The sequence below is a fragment of the Schistocerca gregaria genome, chromosome 4 (genome assembly GCF_023897955.1).
Source record: "Schistocerca gregaria isolate iqSchGreg1 chromosome 4, iqSchGreg1.2, whole genome shotgun sequence".
Taxonomy (NCBI): Eukaryota; Metazoa; Arthropoda; class Insecta; order Orthoptera; family Acrididae; genus Schistocerca; species Schistocerca gregaria.
In genome coordinates, this window is record NC_064923.1 from 575354621 (window position 1) to 575379747 (window position 25127).

At 43.4% G+C, this 25127-nt stretch overlaps 1 protein-coding gene across 1 annotated transcript in view; it reads left to right on the forward strand.

Moving 5' to 3' along the window:
- The window catches only part of LOC126266726 (probable cytochrome P450 301a1, mitochondrial), a 286151-nt gene that overhangs the window by 244213 nt on the left and 16811 nt on the right, over positions 1 to 25127 (forward strand). The window contains exon 9 of the mRNA XM_049971202.1: positions 8875 to 9047. Within this exon, the coding sequence (XP_049827159.1) occupies positions 8875 to 9047 (173 nt within the window). The remainder of the gene's footprint in view (positions 1 to 8874; positions 9048 to 25127) is intronic.

Consider the following 25127-nt stretch of genomic DNA (forward strand, 5'->3'; position numbering starts at 1 on the left):
ATCTCCACAGCAACGAAGTTCTTATTGAATATGATGACCCACTTAAAATTTTGTCCGGAAATGCATTTTCTTACGCCATTGCTTTATCGAAAATTGAATTATTAATTAATTTATAAAAGTCTTTCTCAAAGTCACACCTCGCGGAAGCTCTCTGTCTCGCATTCGAATCAATATACTCCTTCAACCAGGGGCACTGCTTGAAGGAGATAGCTAGGGTGATTCTCACTAGCCCCAGACCCTAGCTGAGGCACTGCTGGAGATTACGATAATGAATGATGTATCTCCGCTTATCCCCCAGCGTTGGAGCCTTCTCATGGAACTAGTTGTTTTGGACACCATGGCAAATCAGCACGTGCATCATGCAAACTAATAGGGTATGTGAGTTCTGCCTCCACCACATATCCTCGATCAGAATCAGCTGTCATACCTCCCATGATTTTTCCACCTAATGCCTTGCATTCGTCTTCAGGCACCTATTGGAACTCACCAATCCACAGTGATTACTGCATGGTGTGCGCATATAAGTTATTCTTGTCCAGGTATATTATGTAACTCGAATGAAGGGATGCGTTGAATCTGTTACCCACCCATGGGTTATTTGCTTATGCATGCCTATAGACACATTGGCAAAGTCCCCCATGGATCCCTCGCTCAAAGAAAAGAAGCATGTCATCATTGGTCAATAATTCAATGCTGCACTTCGTTTTCTTGAGTATTGCGTGGCGCCAAGACTATCCAGGTGTCATATAATAAAAGACGGGATCCAGAGAATATGTGGTTATGCATAGACTCCCGAATTTCTCGAAAACGTCCGCAAGCTAGCACACGCCTGTGTCCATGTAAACCCGTGTGTACTCTCCTAAAGTGGAAATACTGAACTACCACAAGACATTCATGGCATGCTCATACTCTGCATCCGTTACGGCATCGCCTGTAAGGTTGCTGGAGAATGCAGTTATGTCAGCCTGGTTTTGTTGAGTTTCGCCATACTATCCGCATACTCACATAGGAAACCCCCCTTCGTAGTCACAAGTTGAAACTTTTCATCGTCAGAAAATGCAGCCTGAGTGATATGCATTTCCCCCGAGGTAGAGTATCAACGAGTTTCTGGAGTGGTACCTGCATAAAACGTAGCGTACCAAGGAAGCGGAGCATAATTCTTGGAGAATGAAATGTATTTCTCGACACTCTCAAATAGAAAGTGAGCCTCATACCTGCTTAAATTATGAAAGGAAATGGGTATGCGTCTAGGTAGCTGCTACTTCGAATTGCACGTGTTGTGAGCTACACCACAGAACTTCGCCATATGACAGTGGTCCCTAAGAGGTGTTTCCACTTTTCTGCCTAACGAAAGCCGAAAAATATGACAACCAACCATGTTATTATGCAAATCTTCATTCTCCTTCGATCTAGTCATGGAACGTTGCCGCTATAAAGCTGATCAACCTCCCGTGAAAATGTTTCGAGCTCAGTGAGCAGCCCAACTGCAGAATTATCCCCGACGTAACACTTGTAGCTGTTAAGACTGGAATCATAGGACAATACAATTTGTTATGCTGCCGCATATAGTACATTTGTTTCTGTAAATGTGGTATGGTGAGGCTGTAGAGTCATCTTCACAACAGGTCACGGGAGTGAGGGGGCATTCAAAGTCGGCATACACTATAAACAGGCATTGCTCCTGGTGGTGAGCACTCTGGAACTTTATGAATTCGTTTTCCTCAGTAGGCATAATAACACGTACCGGGTCCTTGGAAGCATAGTCTACTATATGCCCCACTAATAATTTGTCAGAGGAGAAATAATTCGGTTACCTTAAGTAAATATGCTTTTTACACGTCTGTTTATTCGTTTGGCTGTAAAGAAGTCGGGACACATCTTTGGTCCAAACATAATGATAATTATCACCTACCAAGAAGAGGAGCATGTTAACATGCAACTCATCTTCACTGGCAAATTTTGAGAAATGGAGGGGGCCCACGGCAATATGCTTGTCTTGCCTGTCTGACTTGCTTTTGTGCTCGAGGCCATAAACATGAACCGTTATGCCAGTACTGGATCTTGACAGGGAAATAGATACCATCGTAGTTATAACACCCACGAACATTATCAGCTATGTGGTATGTACTTGCACACTGGATGATCTCTGTAATTGTGGTTTCTTTCACAAGCCAGGATTGATCATGCAAAGCCTGATCGTTTCTATATTCGATATTAATGGATGCCTGCTTATTAGCTACATCTTTAGGGAACTTGATATAGCTAGACCCTCCATTTACTGGATCTTAGACATGCGTATGGATTTCCAGGTGTAGTAGTTTGCTGAGTGCTTTAGATGAACCTCTGACGTCCATCTCGGAAAACCGGCCAGTGTAGCACTCAAGGTGGCTGTACAAAACCACTCGCCGATTGATGTGCTCCGCATTATCACGCCATCCAACCGCCCCCCCCCCCCCCCCCGAGACAATGAAGAGTTGTCTCTTCAGCACCAGACTCAACTTAGGGGGGGCGATAATTCGATGCAAAGCACCACACTGCATTTAATGGCGGGATACCGCGGATTATTTACCTCCTTGAGGAGCTCTGTCTCTACAACAGGAAGGCATGCACTTAGTTAACCAAGAGGGCCGTGGTACCCTCCTGCCGGCTTCTCGATCCTGGTGAATGAGATTCGCTCGTCAAAAGCGTCTGCAATCACCAAGTACTCTAACTGCTATATGGTATCACTGACCTGATGTCTTTCACTAAAGAATTGGACAGGGAACAGCCACTAGCCATGGGTTCACTATCATTAATATTGATACTACTACCACCAGCTTGAGGCAACAACCTTGCCGCAGTGGATACACCGGAAGTTAAGCGCTGTTGGGCGTGGCCAGCACTTGGATGGCTGACCACCATGAGGTGTTGCCATTTTTTGGGGTGCACTCAGCCTTGTGATGCCAAGTAAGGAGCTACTCGAGTGTCTAGTAATGGCTGTGGTCAAGGAAAACCAACATAACGACCGGGAGAGTGGTGTGCTGTCGTCACGCCCCTCCTCTCCACATCCTCATCTGAGGATGACAAAGCGGTCGGATGGTCATGATGGGCCACTTGTGGCCTGAAGATGGAATACTATACTACTAGGTTGAGTTGTCCACCCAGTGGATGACTGGGCCGGCGTGGCGGTCTGCAGTGTCATACACCTGGGTGTGACACGGTTGCAGTTGCATAGTACCTGCTGGGGTGGGTGGGTGGAGCTAAGAGTGAGGCTAGTTGGAACAGCGGGGCCTAGCTGCAGGTGGGGCGTAGTGCATAACTCTGGGCTGTGGTTGCGGGTTCACCCCAGAATTAGCCTGTCCATCACCAATTTCTGAGGCGTCGGCAGTCGTCTGTTGCTGCTGCCCACCTCCACGGATGACCAAGTGCAGAGCAGAAGGGGTGGGGACCCAGCGATGGCTGACTTCATGATGCACAGGTCCAGGAGGGTTGAACCTCAGCCAATAGCTTCATGGTGATTGGCACGACGCACGGCTCCACTTGTCATATTGGACCTCTAATGGCAGTGCAACGCGCACCAACACCTGCCGCACGCACTATGGCCATCTGATGCTTCACCTGTGTGGAAAAAAATGAGCATTGCGTTATAGAGCATGTTTAAATAGTTATAAATAGGTCGATATGGAAGTATGAATGATAATAATAATCAGAAGAATATGAAAGCTATAATAATAGTCACCTTCTTCGTTCCCAGACCATGGTTCAGACACAGCAGCCAGCCCTTAGTTGGGAATTTTGGGATCGTATTCCTCGTCTGCCACAAACTGTGCATCGACAAATGCCTCAAGCTGAAAGTGCGCATTTAAATAATCGAGCCGATCCAAATAACTTGTAGCAAAAAAGGAAAGAAGATTAGAATTAGAGAAAATATATGTGCACAAAACTGTACTTACATATCGATGGAATCTAATCTTACGCAGGAGAGATGGCTCCTCCTGGCGAAAAACACCATCCTCTAAATTAGAGGGCTGCGCTGCACCCTTTCCTGATGCATCTACAACAACAACAACAATGAAGTATACGTTATATTACGCTATTATCGCACACTCGAGATATTACGAGAACGCAAAACACATTTCATATTCACTTCTTTGAGCTGACAGGGTCGGATTTCCTCTTCCCAGCGCATCATCCAGCGTGTCCAGCACCTCATCAACAAGTGCTGAAATGAGAAGAAAACAAATTCACTTTCACGCATGCACAGAGCAGCTCTGTACTGTAAATGGGGTTTCACATACTAAATAACACTCATATGAACGTAATAATTTACGAGGGACCTCGTTCAGGTGAGGGCGCTTCCCCTCCCTGCTGCAGTTGGCTGAAGATCTCTTCATGGTAATTGTGAATAAGACAACTAAACGCAGACAGATGGACTAGCTAACTGTATCGGAATGAAGGAGAACACAAGGATGCTAGGGTTTAAATATAATGCCGAGCTTCCTCCCACGTCACCAAGACGCTAACCAATGGGCGTTGAGTTTCTTGGGGTGAGCCCACTAGCATCCCTCGTGACTGGAGCCTGAACCAGCCAGATGCGTCCAAAACCTCAAAGAGACCTGACTCTCTGATAATTTATGGATTTACAGCGACAAAATTCATATTATGAGTAACGATACTATTTCGAATACACGCTGGATGATATTGTATTCAGCCTCTGGATCTGGAGTCATTATGTGTATTCCATTAATTAATCTCACTGTATTACCAGCTCAGTACATTCAGCAGATATTCCATCAGACGTTTCAGCTGCAGAGAATGCAATTAGATCTCCAAACACTTTAGAAATATTCTGGCAAATAGTGAGATTTGCAGCTCCATTAAAGAAGCGAATTTTTTTCACAACCTTACTGGATGCGAGAATGTATTCAACACTTATCGTGCAGTTGATGAGATATTGCAACTGCTTCAAAGTCTGTAAGCTTCGTGATTTTCCACAGTGAGTGTTATATACGAGAAATTCTACGTTGCTGGTGTTAACGCTAGATTTGACTGTTTTACCTAGTGTTTCTTAATTTAACTTAGCTTCGTAAGCACTGAAGGATATGATTTACAGAGTTTTCAGATGACAAAAATGGAGAATTTTACTATTTAGGAAAGGTGTACAGTGGAAAAGATGAAATTTCAAGTAGCGCTATTGGTGGAATCAAGGGCTTATATGACCACTGAAAGTTTAGTAAATTATTCTACCATGATGCTGGAAAATTTTTATGTCGAATTTCTCGAAGTGTACAGTTATAACTAAATGTGCACACGTTTGTACTAAAGTGTTGGGTGTTTCTAACTCTTCAGAGCTGGAGTTGAATATCTAGTATGTTTAATAGATATCTTTCAATGTCTTGATAAGTCTGGAAATGTTTCTCAAAGGTGAATATCATCTTGCTTGAGTGACAGAATGATACATGCAAGAGAATAACAAAGTGATGAACACTAGGGGGAAAGATGTAGCCCACTGTAAATTATTATTCTCTCGTTCTGCCGCACATCTAGCAGGATACTGGAAAAGATTTTCTCAAAATACATGGTTATAGCTTTTGTACTGAAGTGTTATAAGTTTGGAACTATTTAGAGCTGGAGTTAAATATCTGACATGTTTAATAGATTCCTTTCATAGTCCTTCAATACTTCCATAAGTCGAAAGCCATATGTGAAGAGCTTTGAAGGAACTCTTTCTTTATTGCTGTTAAGAACACCTGTGTATGTTCCCTAGCAGTGCATTGCCTTTGTTTACGTCGTTCCTGTTTTGGGAAAAATAAATATCTCAATCCTTTTAAGGAGCTCACAATGCCTTTGTTGTTGCTGTTACTTGTTATCAAAGCATTCTGTCTCCCACAGGCGGTCGGATGCCCGGGTGTTTGTGTTGTGGCGCCAGTGGGACTGGTAGCAGGCGAATCTTTTGTTCTCATATATTGCAGCGAGCTCATACTCCTGGCTGAATGAGAGGGGATGGGGGCCAGCGACACGTGCTCTGCAAATGTCAAAACACACGCCGTGCAGTGCGACCCATCGGCGACCTCATGCCCATCGCCGGCGTCATGTCCGACTGAACTGCACGATCATGTGACCTATCGTGCCGTCCCCTAGCGGCGAACTCGCGATCTAGCTCAGCTGTTTGGTCTGCTGGATCAGAGGCAGTTATCTTGTGGGGTGGGAACTGAGACAGATATTTCCATGTGTTATGTTATGCATAAGGTAAGGAATGAGGAGGTTCTACGCAGAATCGGAGAGGAAAGGAATTTGTGGAAAACAGTGATAAGGAGAAGGGACAGGATGATAGGACATCTGCTAAGACATGAGGGAATGACTTCCATGGTACTAGAGGGAGCTGTAGAAGGCAAAAACTGTAGAGGAAGACAGAGATTGGAATACGTCAAGCAAATAATTGAGGACGTAGGTTGCAAGTGCTACTCTGAGATGAAGAGGTTAGCACAGGAAAGGAATTCATGGCGGGCCGCATCAAACCAGTCAGTAGACTGATGACAAAAAAATAAAATGTTATGCATGCTTAATGCAAAGCATTTATTTGCATGACGATATTCTTCTTTTTGTTATGTTCAAGTACTAATGCTCGCTTCCATTCTTCACATAGGAGGCTATGGGTGAAGTCAGCTGAATGCTTACAGGTATCATGGCTGTTAAACTCCTCCCAGTCAGACACCAATAGCTCTTTCATAGAACACATCCTCCTTCCACACTGACAGCTCAACGAGCACTGGTATCTCAGCCTCTTGTGGTGGTAACACCAGTCTAAGCCAATACTGATGTAGGTAGATAATAAATTTAAACAAATCAGAACAACTTTTAAACAAATTATATTCGAACTGAATGACATAATGAGCAGTCTCTAGTGGGGGCAACACCATACTAACTCCCCATCAGCTGCAGGAGTAAGCTCTTAGAGCAAAATTCCCTCCAAAATTTGAAATTTCTGCCCATTTTCTAAGAGGATGATGCACCATCATGCAAACAAGTCCGAAAGGGAAAGCAGGAAACTGCCATGTGGCCCATAGAAGTACATAATTCCATTTCCTGCCAAAATTCAAATTTCCCACCAGGGTGGAGCATGTCACTTTCCCACCGAAAGCCGGCATCTTGGATAACGGTACACACATCATCAGCTGTCGTGGCTGCCATCTCGGATTACGTCAAGTGCTGTTGTCAACTCTACAGGCCGCCATCTTGGATGATGTCATCACCTCAATCTTGGATACATCTGGCAATGATGGAGAGTGGGGTACACTCGTGTTGTTCTACTACTCCCTACAAGTAATTATTTACACATGTTCCAGAACTCTGCAACTTTTCCTCTTAATTGTTGATTGGTAGGAGGCAAGCGCCACCACTGACCGAGAAACAAGTAAACATTCGCCCTGTCACGATTCCTCTATACGTTTAAGCTATGATATTCTTTCTCCACTCTTAACATTTCCTGGAGCCAAACTGTCTTCTTTCCACAGAAGCACAAATGGAAGAAAGACTACATGTAGGTAATGGTATCGATTATTATATGGAAACTTTTCGAGGGCTGTCGGTCCGGTAATCTGAACTATCGATAATGCTTCACGGGATTAATATTTATAACAGCGATTACTGAAGAAATATACGGGAGAAACAGGCGGTCAATAAGGGAGCCAGAAGGGTAAAAGAAATTGTAATATGCGAGAATCCGAGAAATATGGGAGAGATGGTCACCTTATATATCTCTGACGTCCAAATTAGCATAATCATTAGCTTTCGGGCCAAGCGTGGAAGCATTTCCAGAACGACTAAGTTTGTAAACTGTTCACATGTCGGTCTGGTTAAAGTATATCGTGCTTGGAGAAATGGCGCTCTGAGAAACTAGCGCCGATGCAACTGTGGTGTGCCAGGGGCCATAGATGACAGGGGTGAACAACATTGTATCGTGAAAGACCATTCTGTGAATGTTGCTGCTTAGGGGCCTCCACAGCAGGCGCCTGGTTCGGGCACCCATGCTGACTGCTATTCACCAGTGACAAAGGGAATTTGCAGGCCAGGACCACTACTACATATCCACTGACTGGCTACATGTGGCCTTTACTGATAATTCATGTTTTAAGCGCCATCGAACACATGTCCGTTTGCATGCACAGCATGAAACTTCTAAAAGTAAACATCCTGCAACAATCGTTGGAAGGGCTCATGCCAGAGGGGGGATACTTACAGTCTGCGGAATGTTTTCGTGGCATTCCCTGGGTGATCATGTCGTTCTGGAAGGCACAGTGGATAAAACAACTATGCACCTATCCTTGGGGATCATGTATACCCCTATGTGCGGTTTGTTTTTCCTCGACACGATGGCATCTACTAGCAGGACAATGCAACATGTCACACAGCTCACAGTTCATGGTTCAAAGAGCACCAGGTTCAGCTCACTGCACTCCCCTGACCCCAAACTCCCCGGATTTAAACCGAATTCAGAAGCTGCGGGGTCACCTCACGAGATGTTTATGCGATGAATCCTCAGCCGAGAAACCTAGTGCAGCTTGCCGTGACATTAGTGTCGGCATGCCTCCAAATCCCTGTAGGTGCCTTCCAAAACATCATTCACTCTCTTCCTGCACATCTCACAGCGGTCTGTAGAGTAAAATGTAGTTATTCGGGCTTTCGGCAGGATGTCTCATTAATCCGTTTGGGCAGTATGTATGTAACTTTAATTTCTTAAATTGCTTCTTTGAACTGTGTGGCCACTGCTGAAACTGATATTGCCTATCTCATGACAAATAATTCTGCGTCTACTGTGTGTTGTGTTGAATAGCTCAGTATTAGCAGAGAGAGCATGTGAGTCGATATTCGTTGAGGGAGTGACGACGTTTTCAGACGGCGAACTCTGCTGCTACGGCGCTGTACTTCCTGAGCAAAAACCAGAGGGTCCAGGAGAAGCTGTACCAGGAGCTGAGGGCGCAGCTGCCGGATTCCGCCTCTCAGCCACTCACTGCCGACAAGATGGAAGCCTGCAAGTATCTCAAAGCTTGCGTCAAGGAGTCGATGAGGTGAGCAGTTGGGACATGTTATCTGTGTCGGCATTTTATGTATACACAAACACACACACACACACACACACACAGAGAGAGAGAGAGAGAGAGAGAGAGAGAGAGAGAGAGGCACAGGAAACTCATATTTAAAAATATGAACCCGATTTAATTAATTTCTGTTTCATGAAATATAAATTGGACATGTATAATCTGCATAAAGATGGAAAAAGACAATTCCAAAATTTTCAAAACGGGTTATAAGTGTAAAATGTGTCCCGTACCTGCTGCACGACAAACATCTAAGTTCTAACCGAAATTGACAGACGAACATGGTCGGCTCCTGTTTCGTCCTTCGTGGAGACATCCTACTTAAATCAACAGCTGTCTGCTTACCTGCTCACCTGCTTGGTGGCCGAATCGGAGGTGAAGTGTCGTCTGCACTGAAATTTCCGACATACTTCTTTCGGACTTAGGAACCCATTAAGCCTTATGCTTCTTCACAGCCATCTTACAACTGACGTTGACAAGCTGTCTAATGGCGAGAGCACTGCGGGAGTAGTTTTTTAAGCACCTGTCTGTGCCCTAGCAGTGTTAACCGAACTCCGAGTACTCTTCTTCCCAACAGTGCAAAATTTAGCCATATGCTATTTACATTTCCTGATATAAAAATTAATTTAAGTGGTCCATCATTTTGAATAATCTTCTTAATTTTCTTGGCAGAAATTAGCAGGATTTATGCTGAACACTGAAACACTGAGTTACGGAGTAAATTTATTTTCAAGCAGCTTGTAGTGTGTCTGGACATTGGGGATTGGCTTGGAGACACTGGTAAAAGATACTTGGCATAACACGTAATGACAATCATTCTGTGTTACTTTACTTATTTGTGCTTTCAAAGCTCAGAACAGCAGAGATGGGAGCGAGGTGGCAGTTGTAAATGCAGAAATGCTAAACAACCTGTCCCGTATCTTACTTATTGTTTACACTGGTTGCTACGTCAGTTCAGTTTATGTATTTATGTAAGTAAATCGATGTGCAATTACGGTATAGTGTCATTTAGGAACCTCAAAATCAAAATCAGATCAGCGCCTTGGTCTGTTTAATTAGATAAATACACAAATATCACTATGCTACTGGTACATAGTAACTATAAAATCTGTGAAACGTTAGAATTTATAGATAGTGTCGTAGATAAGTTTCTTAGATAAAAGATTGATTCGGCTGAGTATGGGAAAAATCATTGAGAGGACTATATAACAAAACACAATAATTTTTAACTCGAATTTAGTTTACATTTAACACATTATGTAGCCAGTCAGTCTATCAGGGTTACCATCCAAATTTTTCATCGCCATTATGTCTGGAACCACAACAGACATTGACAAACGGCCGTCAGGGGCACGAATGTACGGCAGGCGCTCACTAAAGTAAATACTATGAGACGTTCGAAACAATGTGGAAATATTCTTTCAAACATAAACTTTTTTTTTAAAACTCGACACCCCATATTATTCCATACGCAATCAAGAACATGAGAAATCGTGGTGTTTTTTGCATCACAATACGTCAATTACATCCTGAGAAATTGCAGCGAGAAGTTCACATTTGAAATGAACGAAATGCGCCGCTACTGCACTTACCGCGATGCAAGCGTGACCCGCTGGTTGCTCGTAATTTCGATGTCATTGACGTACTGCGATGTGACAAATGCTGTGATTCATATTGCTGTGTTCACTGTTAGGACGTGGCCTGGGAAACATGCTGATGTCCAGTCACCCATAATGAAAACAAGGACACGGTTTATTCGTATATGCTCTATTGAACTTTTCGACAGTACTACAATGGACATAGCGGTGACGAAACACCGATAACCTCTGACCACAGTAAACAAAATTAATGGCTGTCGAAGGATCGCCCAAAGGGGTACATGTTATTTGTACATAGTTGTACATCACCTACACAATGGTACGTTCCATATACAGGACATGTCACTGATCATCTTTAATGACTGCGACACAATTGAACCATTGCAGATTGTGCAACGCATACGTAAACGTAGAATAGTACCTGAAAAACGTACATACATCTTCTCTATAATGCACAAAATGTACGCCGGTGTGCAATCACACGTCTCACAGCCGAAGTGCTCAACGGATGTTCGAAGAGATCGCCATTTACTTGGCAACACTGCTGTGCGCGCTCCATCACGAAGCCACTCTCGGCTCTCGGTGTTTGTTGCGTCATTGCAGCGCAAGGACCGGTAATAAGGGCTTTAATGTTGGCCACTGCTGTTGGGACCTGCTGATACATCACGTCTTTCACGTGTCCCCAGTACTGGAAATCCCTGAATGCGACTGCCCCATCCAATCCAACGATGTGGGAACAATTGGTTTAGCGCCTGTCGTGCCACCATGGCATTATGCTCAGTGTTGATACCACATCATTTTATGCAAATGAAGGGGTAGGTCTTCCATCAATGCAGGCAAGGTACATAGCAGGAACCGCTCGTACTGTCGCCCATTAAAGAGTGCCGTCAATGAAATATGTGCGAATGATGTGGTGTCCTACAAATCCACACCATGCATTGAGACTCCACTGGCGGTGATGTTCAACCCGGCGAATCTAGTGTGGGTTTTCTGGTGACTGGTAGAGCATATTGTGTAAGTTGACGTTCCAATCGTTTGTAAACGTGGCCTCATCGGTAACCAGTACTTTCACGCATAAAATCATGGCCTTGCCACAGAACTCACTGACAATATTTCAGGAGATTGTGAACGTCATCCCCATGGAGGCCTTGATTTAGCATCACGCGACACGGGTAGTATCTGTGCCTGTGCAGAATACGCATCACGCTTGTTCGACGGATTCCCATCTGTCTCTCCATTTCACGAATACTTGCATGAGGATTTATAGCGACGGCCGCCAGAACAGCTACCTCTGCAGCTTCATGTCTCTGCTCCGGATCCGCGTTCGTGGAGACAATCGGCCTGTCGCGCGAAGCCTTCTAATAATATTCATGAAGGTAGCGCGTGTCGGATGCCGTCTACTAAGGTACCGTTGGGCATACACCTGTGCCACACACGTGCCATTTTGGTGACAGTCTCCGAACAGAAATATCCTGTCACCATTTCCTCATTTGTGAATACCATATAGAATGCCTAGACAGGATGGGCAGGTAAATTAATATCGCGATTACAACACACTAATCAAGGTGTACTGTACACCGATGCCATACACCTGTACGTGCTTCCATACAGAACAACCTGATTCGTAGTGAGCCGTTCCCACAAACAGCGCCGTTTGCGCCCCATTCCTCCACACAACGGCAGAGGCGAAAGGTTGACCTAGTCGGTGTAACGCGGCGGCGTACACCGGCTGGTACTGTTCTGCAGTCTGTACGTAATAAAAACAACAAGCACGTAGGACACCGTTATGTACATACCAATGATTGTGGCAGGAATCTGTATTACTACTTTCGGCCCCCGTGACAACGGCGAAAGTAAGAATACGTACGTCAATCACATTGCGATTGCGAGCAACATGCAGATCACGCTTGAATCTCGGTAAGTGCAATAGTGCAGAGTTTAGTCCATTTCACGCTTCAACTTCGCGTTCCAATTATATATAGCGGGCTGCCTGAGTTGTGACAAATACCACGGTAGTGGTACTAGGGCACAGGGAATCCCGATTGCAAATATTTAAAAGGCTGGGAAGCACCTGTTGCGGACAGCGAATGAAGTGACGTAATTACTCTTTCACAAGCTGCGACATGGTCGCGAATAAAACGGCGATCCAGAAAGTGTAGAATAAATTTCTTTATTTTCGTCTATGATCACAAACTTGTTAGATCCTCAGACTATCGGTTTTGGTCAGCAATGACTCATCTTAGCTTCTGCAACAAAACATGGGAAAGACACAAAGACAACTAGTGGATTATCTATAGCTGAAATCAATAACGCAGACCATAATTAAAAGTGTTATTGACATACATGTGAAATTTCTATGCTTTAAATATGAAGAGGCATACCTGTTTTAAAAACATGTCGTAATATAATGTAGCCATATTGGCATCGTGAAAAGAAATGTTTTGACGATGCCACTGTGGCTCCATTATATTAGGAGATGTTTTTAAAACAGGTATACCTCGTCTTATTTAAAGATCACAATTTCCATATGAATGTCAATAATACTTCTCAGTAAGCCATATTTTATTGTTCTAAGCTGTAGACAATTCACCTGTTGTATTTGTTTTTTCCCGTGTTTTGCTGCAGATCTGATGGTCATTGCTGAACGAAACCGGTAGTTTGAGGAGCTAACAAGTTTGTGCTCATAGACGGAAATATGGAAATTTATTGTAATTATTCCTCGGCCCACTCGCAGCGTGGTGTTTACTCGTTTAGTCTTTGTGAGTTCTTTCTCGAGATAATTCTTTGTTTATCGGTTGTCAAGTGATGATTTGCTGTTGTAATTAGTAAACAGTTAATGCGCGGTATTCTGTGAGTGTATGTTTTGTAGTCTACACGATGAGCAATAACTATAAAATGGTAAAGCAAACAGCAAATTCAATTGCTGCGCAGGGCGCGACAGTGATTTCGCGTTTCGACGATGGTCAAGACTGGGTGGAACAGCAACCTTCACGCTTCCAAGAGCAGTTAGCAAGACACGTTAGGGACGTGCAAGCGCAAGGTGTGTCCCTTAGATACGGGGAGTTGCGCTGACAAGCATTATACAGGGTGAAAAGTATTTATACCGACAAACTCTGGGAGGTTGTAGGGGACATCAAAACAAATATTTTTCCCTAATGTCATTTTTTACTAGGAGGATTATTTAAACCGTTGGAGGCCGTATTACGCTCTTCAGTTGATAGAGGCCATATTATGATCTTCAGTAGTTAGAGGGCGTATTACGCTCTTCAGTTGTAGACATCTGCTGTCCACCAGTGTAGTAGTGCAGTGTCTCTGTTTACTAATGGAGCGATACACCTGGAGTGAGTACTCTGATATGGTTGGTGCGTACTACATAGCGCACCACAACGGACGAGCTTCACAGTGGGTTTGTCAACAACAATATGCTAATCGCCGTATCCCGCATTATAAGACCTTTGATGGTGTGTACCAACGTCTGCGTGAGACCGGGTCATTCAGCAGATTACCTGGACACGGACGCCATCGAGCGGTAAGAACGCTGCAATTTGAGGAAGCTGTCTTGCAGCATGTGGAGCGCGATCTTTTAATCAGCACTCGTGCAATTGCACGTCACATGGGGACGAACCAGACGAATGTAAGAACAGTCCTTCGAGAGCAACTGTTACGCCCATTTCACTTACAGCGTGTCCACAACCTGGAACCAGTTGATTATCCAGACAGGGCACAGTTTTCGCAGTGGTACCTGGAACAGTGTGAAATGCATCCTACATTTCCATCCTCTGTGTTGTTTACCGATGAAGCAACGTTCGGACATGCTGGAGTCTTCAACATGCACAATTCGCATGTTTGGAGTGAGGATAACCCACATGTCACAGTTACTGGCACTCATCAAGTGCAGATCTTCGTTAATGTGTGGGTCGGTGTTGTTGGAGACTGTTTAATTGGGCCGTATCTGCTACCTAGTTGTTGTCTCTTGGTGATAAAAAAATGGAAAAGTGTTTGTTGCTTTAATTAATTTGCCACCAGAGAAATCTTCCTCTACCGGTTTAAATACTCCTCATAGGAAAAAATGACATTAGGGAAAAATATTTGTTTTGATGTCCCCTACAACCTCCCAGAGTTTGTCGGTTTAAATACTTTTCACCCTGTATACCGCAGACAAAGGAACAGCGGAGTCTAACACGTCCGCCAACACAAGGGGCCGAATTTGCTGTCGGAGAAACCCGAACTATGGTTTGAGATGTTAGAGCTACCGCTTACGCAAACGATGTTACGAGGGACTACAGAGACTTCGCTTTGACAGTTAATAGGTTAATAGCCTAGACACTCCAGCAGTGGAAATGGCATCGAACGCCATTTTGAAGCTTCCTACACACGATCGATATCAACATTCAAGACACATGGTGACCTAGCGCACGGGCAAATCTTTACTCCAACGGATGCAGTAGGCAGGAATTCTGACGTCAACTCCGGAGCACTACGGAGGAAGCAGCAATGTCGGATGAGTCACTTCGGCATGTGTGGCTCTAGTCTGGGGACTATGAAAACGGGAGTATTCACTTGTGGGAAGAACAGCGTTAGTTCTGTTCTGTCAGTCGCCACATGCGGCAGTGGGGCAAGCCAGCGCCTCAGCAATATCACATGTAGGTGACGACTGCAACTCCACGGAAGCTGCAGCTATACAACAGGAGCGAAGGAAGTCTGTCGACGATCGGCTCTGCAGTCTAAAGCAAGTTGGACGCAATGCAAAAACAACCGTTGGCGCTGTAGTCGAAGAAACGAGACAGCTAGCTGAGCAGTAAAGTAGAGGAGCAGTCACGGGCCGACCGCTGTGGCCGAGTGGTTCTAGGCGCTTCAGCCCGGAACTGCACTGCTGCTACGGTCGCAGGTTGGAATCCTGCCTCTGGCATGTGATGTCCTTAGGTTAGTTAGGTTTCAATAGTTCTAAGTCTAGGGGACTGATGACCTTAGTGCTTAGACCCATTTGAATCATTTTTTGAACAGTCACGCAGCTAACAGAGGCAAAGGCCGAAGAGTACAGTATCCTGGTATTACAAAAGGTTCAGCGTGCGGGCCACGAGATGCACGGTTCCCAGCGCATGTCCAGACGACCCAACCACATCAAGACAACCGCAGGCCAACTGGTGCCCCGACGATCGAGAAGACTAGCGCTAAACTGGTTTACAGAGGCAAAGCGGAATTTGACAAGTTGCTGCAGGTAGGCATTGCAAGAAGACTGGATACCCCATGGGCATCGCCATTGCACCTCGTCAGGTCGTCAGGAAGAGAGACGGCATGAAGGCCCTTGAAGTCATGAACCGCACCTGAGTCCTGTCCCGTACCTAACTTGCGAGATTTGACGAACGTTTTAGCCAGGGCTATGATCGTCATTGTGATAGACTGCAAGAAGACAAACAATGAGATTCCCGTACTTGAAGAGGACGTTCCCAAGGCAGTTGTGATAGCACATTTTGAAGCCTTTAAACACCTACGCACAATATAACTGCGTAGGCTTCCGCGGCCAGAGTCAGTCGACATAAAAGTTTTCTGGGTGAAGTACCGCGTCATAATGTATAAAACTACAGCTGCTGGAGAAAAGCCAACGTTTCGGCCCCGATTGTAGCGGCCTTCTTCTTTCTCTAGTAGCAGTAGTTTTATATATTATGACGCTGTACCACACCCAGAAAACTTATGTCGACCAACGCATACCATTTGGATTGAAAAATGCAGCCCAGACCTGGAAAAGATTTGCGAATGGGCAGATGTTGAGGGGCCTGAATTTCTTCTTTGTATATCTGGATGATATTTTCACATTTTCACGAACAGCTGGGTTACATGATGAGCTCCTTACAGCAGTATTTGACAGGATAAAGACGTCTGGACTCGTGGTGAACGAAGCGAAGTGAGTTCTCTGCCAGAGCCAAAATAACGTTTCTCCGTCACATGGTATGGGCAGCTGTAATCCGTCCGCTCAAGGAGAAGGGTGGAGGCTTTGTGGCATATTCTCAGGTCGACCAATTATCAGCAGTTACACAGACATCTCGTGGTTGTCGACTTTTATAGACGCCATATAACAGGAGCAGTGGAGATGCAGGCGCTACTGATGGAGGCAAGCAGCCCATACCATGGACACCAATCATGCAGAAAGCTTTCGAAAAGGTTGGTGCTAGTTTACAAAGAGCAATACTGTTGTCTCACCCAGTTCATTATGCGCCGTTGGCGATTTTTGTGGGCGCCATCCAATTGGCTGTCGGTGCAGCACTACATCAGAACTTAGACAGCAGTTGGTAGCCCTTATGGAACAAGCCACAGACTAAAACCTACAACAGTTGTTGCAAAGCAGCTCAACAACCTTCAAGTTCGACCAATTGCGACTGCTAGGCAGGAAAGATCTAATTTGGTGCGATGTGTCCAAGACTCAGCCTAGGCCATGTATGACTCAGTAGTCACTGCGAAAGTTTAGTTTTTGACACTGTCCACAATATCACACATTCCGGCGTGAACACCACTGTCAAGCTGATGGCGGAGAAATTTGTATGGGCAGACAAGAAGAAAGACTGCCTCATACAGGGACGAGGGCGTGTTTGCCTGTCAGAGATGCGAGGTTGGCAGACACTAGCAAGCGCCAGCCAGCAGGACACATTTCAGAGACAAGTCGGTTCTGTCACGTGCTTATAGGTGTCGTGGGCCCATTCCCACCGTCGGATATCGCTGTTTGTTTACGACAGTGGACAGATACTCAATTTGGGCAGAAACAGCTGTTGTAGGGGATATATCAGCGGAAACGAGGCAAAGGCTTTCATGAAAACATGTATTTCACGCTTCGGAGGTTCCGCTCAAGTCACCACTGACGAAGGGCGGCCGTTTGAGCCGCCGTTGTTTCTTGAGTTATCTAAATCATGTGGGTTCCAGCACCACCATACCACAAGCTATCACCCTCAAGCTATGGAATGGTAGAGAGATGGTACAGAATACTAAAATACGCGCTTATGTCCCATGATGATTGCTGGAAAACAGTTCCACCATTAGTTTTGTTAGGGCACAGTGCAGCAGTTAAGGCGGACATTTGGGCTTCAACCGCCGAGATGGTCTACGGTAAAAAAATGCGTCTGCGGTTGGAATCTTTTTTCACAGCTGAGGTCTATGGAACTGGATCTGCCACATATGCTGCAACAGGTGAGGCTCCCGATAGCCAGGCTACGCCCGTCCCCATCATCACGTCATGGGGTTCTGAAAGTATTTGTACATGAAGAGATCGCACAACATTCTCCCGTGTGATGTTGCGAACAGACGCTGTATACGTGCCATTAAAACCACCATACTCGTGATCTTTGCGTGTATTAAAATCCAACGTATATACTGTCCAAATAGCGTACGACGACCGGCCTCTGACAGTGTCATGAGAGCGGGTGAAATCACCAACTGTGCTCGCTGTAGACACTCCTATTCAACAGTAACAAAATCTGACCGCTACACCGGCGACCCCTTCCGACCTGGAGACAGTACACCAGCAGCAACGCCGCCTTTGACACGACAAACGAGCCCACAAAAGAAACTAGAAGGGCAGATCGAACAGGAGGTCCTGGGTTCGAGTCCCGATCGGGTCACACATTTTTCAACTGTCCCCGCTGATATTTATCAAAGCCTGTAAGCAACGAAGGGTCTAGATTTAATTATAACTTCATTCTCGAGCGCTTCAAGATCACCAATGACATCTGTATAGATGCCAGCTTCATATTATAGCACAAGTTCCCGAGCATTCCGGGAGCCCCGCTCTAGCATGGGGGGGGGGGGGGGGGGAGTCAGTGTGGTAAGTACCCGTTACGAGAATTAACTATTCTTTGGCCGACCGATAGAGTGGTATTGACCCGTTTATTCTTTCCGAGTGTTTTCTTCAGTTAGTTCTCTGTTTATCGCTTGTCAAGTGGTAATTTGTTGTTGTAATCAGTTAAAGAAAGAAGTACTGTAGTTGTGTTCTGTGGGTAACTGTTTTGCAGACTACACCCTGAGCAATATCTACCTATAAAAGAAACTTGTACTTCCGGTACTGAAATAATTGTTCTGTAAATTGTATTTTGTGTAGTTTAAAATGCACGAGAAACGAGAATAGCATGCTTGATTCTTTGTTTTTATACACTGCGCGCTTGAAAAAACTGTGGAAACAAGTGTGCACATGACTTTGATTTCGTTGTTTTCGAGAAAATCTCAATGCTATTTCTATTCTGTTTTCTTTTCTGTATTGAACAATGCATTTTATTCCGTGTTTATTTGTTGAAACTGAGAAATTACGAAGTCGCTGTCAAGTCTGCGGTGTTATTCTGAAGTTGCTTACCTCCTGCGTTGGCTTTCAAACATGATGAGGTGTAGCCTCCTGTTTTACTTTTCAGTAATAAGAACATCCATCTTGAATTCAATAGCGAAGCAGATCCACCGATTAATTAATTAAAATGTTTTAAATATGAAAAAAGTTGACACAGTCATAATCAGAAATCTAAATAAAAATAAAATGAATAGATGTTATTCAACATAAAATTTATAAGTTTATTACTGCGAAAAATTATTTTACCCATCTGGTTTGTTACAAGGTAACGTATCACATCTATGGTAAGTGCATATCGACCAAACAATAGAACCTGATGTTGCTTCTGCGTCGCACTTATAAGAATGGGCTTAACAACATGATTCCCATAATATATGGTTCTTCTGACCATATGGGATGAACTATGAGAAGAAGATTACCAGGCACAGACGGTAGATGGGAAATAATGATATTCTAAAAATATTATTACATCACTATACTATATGTATAGTATACTGGAGATACTAGTAGGTATCAGATAGATTATATAATGGTAAGACAGAGATTTAGGAACCAGGTTTTAAATTGTAAGACATTTGCAGGGGCAGATGTGGACTCTGGCCACAATCTATTGGTTATGAACTGTAGATTAAAACTGAAGAAACGGCAAAAAGGTGGGAATTCAAGTAGATGGGACGTGGATAAACTGACTAAACCAGAGGTTGTACAGAGTTACAGGGAGAGCATAAGGGAACAATTGACAGGACTGGAGGAAAGAAATACAGTAGGAAGAATGGGTAGCTCTGAGGGATGTAGTAGTGAAAGCAGCAGAGGATCAAGTAGGTAAAAAGACGATGGGTAGTAGAAATCTTTGGGTACAGAAGAAATATTGAATTTAACTGATAAAAGGAGAAAATATAAAAACGCAGTAAGTGAAACAGGCAAAAAGGAATACAAACGTCTCAAAAATGAGATCGACAGGAAGTGCAAAATGGCTAAGCAGGGTTGCCTAGAGGACAAATGTAAGGATGTAGAGGCTTATCTCACTAGAGGCAAGATAGATATTGCCTACAGGAAAATTAGAGAGACCTTTGGAGAAAAGAGAGCCACTTGTGTGAATATCAAGAGCTCAGATGGAAACCCAGTTCTAAGCAAAGAAGGGAAAGCACAGAGGTGGAAGGAGTATATAGAGGGTCTATACAAGGGCGATGTACTTGAGGACAATATTATAGAAATGGAAGAGGCTGTAGATGAAGATGAAATGGGAGATACGATACTGAGTGAAAAGTTTGACACAGCTCTGAAAGACCTGAGTCGAATCAAGGCCCCGGGAGTAGACAACATTCCGTTAGAACTAGTGACAGCCTTGGGAGAGCCAGTCCTGACAAAACTCTGCGATCTGGTGAGCAAGATGTATGAGACAGGCGAAATACAGTCAGACTTCGAGAAGAATATAATAATTTCAATCCCAAAGAAAGCAGGTGTTGACAGATGTGAAAATTACCCAACGATCAGTATAATAAGTCTCAGCTGCAAAATACTAACGCGAATTCTTTACAGACGAATGGAAAAACTGGTAGAAGCCGACCTTGGGAAAGATCAGTTTGGATTCCGTAGAAATGTTAGAACACGCGAGGCAATAATGACCTTACGACTTATCTTAGAAGAAAGATTATCAATGGCAAACCTACGTTTCTAAAATTTGTAGACTTAGAGAAAGCTTTTGACAATGTTAACTGGAATACTCTCTCTCAAATTGTAAAGGTGGCAGGGGTAAAATACAGGGAGCGAAAGGCTATTTACAATTTGTACAGAAACCAGATGGCAGTTATAAGAGCCGAGGGGCACGAAAGGGAAGCAGAGGTTGGGAAGGGAGTGAGACAGGGTTGTAGCCTCTCCCCGATGTTATTCAATCTGTATATTTCGGCAACCAGTAATGGAAACAAATGAAAAATTTGGTGTAGGTATTAAAACCCATGGAGACGAAATAAAAACTTTGAGGTTCGCCGATGACATTGTAATTTTGTCAGAGACAGCAAAGAACTTAGAAGAGCAGTTTAACGGAATGGACAGTATCGTGAAAGAAGGATATAAGATGAACATCAACAAAAGCAAAACGAGGATAATGGAATGTAGTCGAATTAAGTCGGGTGATGCTGAGGGAATTAGATTAGGAAATGAGAAACTGAAAGTAGTAAAGGAGTTTTGCTGTTTGGGGAGCAAAATAACTGATGATGGTCGAAGTAGAGAGGATATAAAATGTAGACTGGCAATGGCAAGGAAAGCGTTTCTGAAGAAGAGAAATTTCTTAACATCGAGTATAGATTTAAGTGTCAGGAATTCGTTTCTGAAAGTATTTGTATGGGGTGTAGCCATGTATGGAAGTGAAACATGGACGATAAATAGTTTGGAGAAGAAGAGAATAGAAGCTTTCGAAATGTGGTGCTACAGAAGAATGATGAAGATTAGATGGACGGATCACATAACTAATGAGGAGGTACTGAATGGAAGTGGGGGGAAGAGGAGTTTGTGGCACAACTTGACAAGAAGAAGGGACAGGTTCGTAGGACATGTTTTAGACATCAGGGGATCACAAACTTTGCATTGGAGGGCAGCGTGGAGGGTAAAGATCGTAGAGGGAGACCAAGAGATGAATACACTAAGCAGATTCAGAAGGATGTATGTTGCAGTAAGTACTGGGAGAGAAGAACTTTGCACAGGATAGAGTAGCATGGAGAGCTGCATCAAACCAGTCTCAGGACTGAAGACGGAAACAACAACAACAACACTATGAGTTTAATTTTGCTTAACAAGAAGTAAGGAACAACTACACTGGAAACCAAGTGAAGAGAAAAAAAGTGATACCTGTATTTAATGTAGTAGGCTGGTTCTAATCATGAATTAAAGGAGCAATTCAAGCAGTATTTCAAAATTCTTTGGTGTGTTATCACTAAGGAAAAAGTAGTTTACTGAACATAAAACTGCCAAGAACAAAGAGAAAGTAAGTTAAAGCATTATGAGGCCTGAAACGAATCAACTCGGTTAGACAAATTATTTACAGCTGTCGGAGGATAGTATCAACGAGAAAGATGATATTAATTTCACGTAGTTGTCAACAAAATTCCATAACTTATCCTACCAGTACCTAAAAACATAGGGTCAAAACGGGACCATGACAGCATATCCATTAGGTGGATAGGCATGGCATATTACACCAGCAGTCATCAGTAAGCAAGTGACCTGTAATTATCGACTCGTGTATCCTTCTAGTATTTTCAAAATTGTACCTTACCACAGCATATCGAACCACCTTTCTGTGATAACCTTTCAACAGCAGCTCAATTTGGTTTTCGTAAAGGCTTCTGTACTGGAAAAATAAATATATTGTCTCACAAACTTAATTGTAAAGAAAAATTACTATGTGGCATTCTGTGACCTTGCCAAGGGCTTCAGTTCTATAGATCATAAAATTGTGCTAGGGAAGCTAAAATTATATGGGACTTAAGAAGGTATCCCCTTGTACTAAAGGTGTTCAATGCGTAATACATCACTTTTTTTCTGCAAACAGGTTGTTTTTATTCAGGATTCCAATACATTATATTATTTCCCTCTCTTTTGGTTTCAAAACCCTGTTTCTCAACATAATCTCTGTTCAATGCGACTTCTCTTGGGGGGGGGGGGGGGGCTAGGAACCAAGCAGGCACACAGCCTGGAGTACACCAACTGGTGGACGCGTGTGTTGGCACTACCAACAATGCAGTTGTGCAACACGGTGTTGACTGTGATCCGTCCATCTCGAATGAGGCTGTCCGCGCGCTGCAGCATTGCAGGAGTCAACAGCTGTTTACGGCCGGCAGGCATGGGAGATCGGACAGATTTCAGCGATATTTTTGCGGCGATGACAGACGCCTCTCCCAACGACGCAGCGTGATTTTGTTTACCGACAGGTCGCCGTAGACATACTGCAGGCGCCTATGAATATCTGCGAAGCTCTGATTTTTCGCCAAAAGAAACTCAGTGACAGTGTTCAGCTTGGAATGTACCTCTGTTACAGACGCCATCTTGAATGTTACGTATATCTCCCACAACCGTCGGAATGTGATGAAACTATACGTGGTGAAGTGAGAATATTCCACGATGTCCCGCAACAAACTTCGCATTTATGCAACCGAAACCGGTCGAGGAAAAAAAATTATTGGGCATCCCTCGTATGGTTGGGCTCTCGTCTTTACAACAGAAAGCAGTGGGTCCCATTAACAAATAATACGAAAGGAATAACAGTAAATGCTGGGTGGAGAAACATTAAATGTGACATGACGCAATGTTCGGTGCTCGATCCACTCTTGTTCTTGAGCGTATCTGAGATATCGGAATGTTCTTCAAAAACTTTGATATCTACAAATGACGCTAGTAGTTATACCGATGTAGGGCCCAATCACCTACTTTCACTCCGTTCTGTAGTGTAACGTAATCGTTTGGGGCAATTCAGTGAAGATCAAAAAAGTATTCGTTATATATAGGCCTGGAAAAATAATATTGTTGATAACGCAATATCTGACCGAAACCCCCTCAGGCACTTAGGCATTCTTACAACTTTATGGCAACAAATATACTCCATAATGTTATTTGTAATTAATAATAAGTATGAATGTAGACTGAACTGTGCAATTCACAACCACAATACTAAAATTAAAACGAATTTCCGTATTGAGTTTTTATCCGTTTCTAGAGTTAAGAATTTTTTTAAAATTCTGGTCCTGAAGTCTGTAACAGGTTATCTACAGACATCAGGCAAGAAACTGAGAATCTACGGTATTCAGGAAGAAAGTAAAACGTTATTTCATGAGCGTCTCTTTATGTAGTTAACTAAAATATTTCGATTCAGGGCCGTAAATTCAGCTTAAGTCAAATATTTGTGTTAAAGAGATCTCGACTTTGCCTGTATATAGACAGTTGATCGTAGTCTGTGTTAAGTTACGTAAATGGTTTAGTTTAGCTATCACATAAATCAGTAGCTGAGTTACGTAACAGGAGGGCAGTGGATTTTTCAAAGTTGTTGTTTTCCTCCTAAGTAATTCCCACAATAATCAGTTTGAGTAAATTAGAACTATTCATAATCTGTTCTCAGTGTGCTCTAATGATGTAGCATTCAGACGATGTTTCTGCCTGTTAATGTAGAACTGGACTCGTTCCTCATCGCTGAATGATCCCCTTCGTGAGGAGATCGACAAAAAATTATGTTTGAATGACCTAATGAGTATCAACAGAAGGCGAGGCAGCACGCTCAGGTAACACATGTCAGAAGAAGTACATATACACTAACTAGAATTCTAGTATCTGGGAACTTTACTAAGACGGCCAGGAAGTTTTCTTTTTACTTTTTATCAAAGTTCACAGGTTTGTACTTTGTAGGCTATCCGTTTCTGCTCGCAATGGTTTTCCAACCCCTATTTATAGAATTTATCCTGTTTCTATAAGCGTGACGCAGAAATGGCAATTCGTTGTGTGTGACCGAGATTTACACAACGTGTCTGTGACATGACTTTTAACAAGCCGGGTGGCTAAATAACTTTTCGTGTTTATGTAGTTCTTAATTTCATATTTAACGATAGTTATTACATTTCTGCCTTTCCGTTTTTGAGTTCTGACGGTGACTTTGCAATCGAAATAATGAACTTCGTCTTTATATTTAAAACGATCAAGAAAAATTAAATAGTAACACACTAGAATAAATTAGATCGCCTGCTCAAAGTGACAATGTGAAGTTTCACAATTTTAATTGATTGCTTTACCAGATAATTCATATTCCAGCTTGAACGGGTTTTTCTTGCATGAGAACATTCGTGTAAACAGGTTGTACAAGATTACTGATGGAATACGGGTCGAGCAATGACATTATAACTTCTGTAGCGGCTATTGTTATGGTTGGAGCAAGGCTATGAAATTTATTACATTAAAACACATTCACAAAGTACCCTTGCCATCATTTCTACCTTTTAAAAAGAACTGCTTTTATCTCGGTACAATTATTTATTCCGGCAAACTGGAATTACAGCATCCATATCGTACGAAGTCTTTTGTAGCACTTCGCGCTGTAATCATGAAACACTTCTTTAATACTTCCAAGAAGGTCAAAACTTCATACGTAGATAT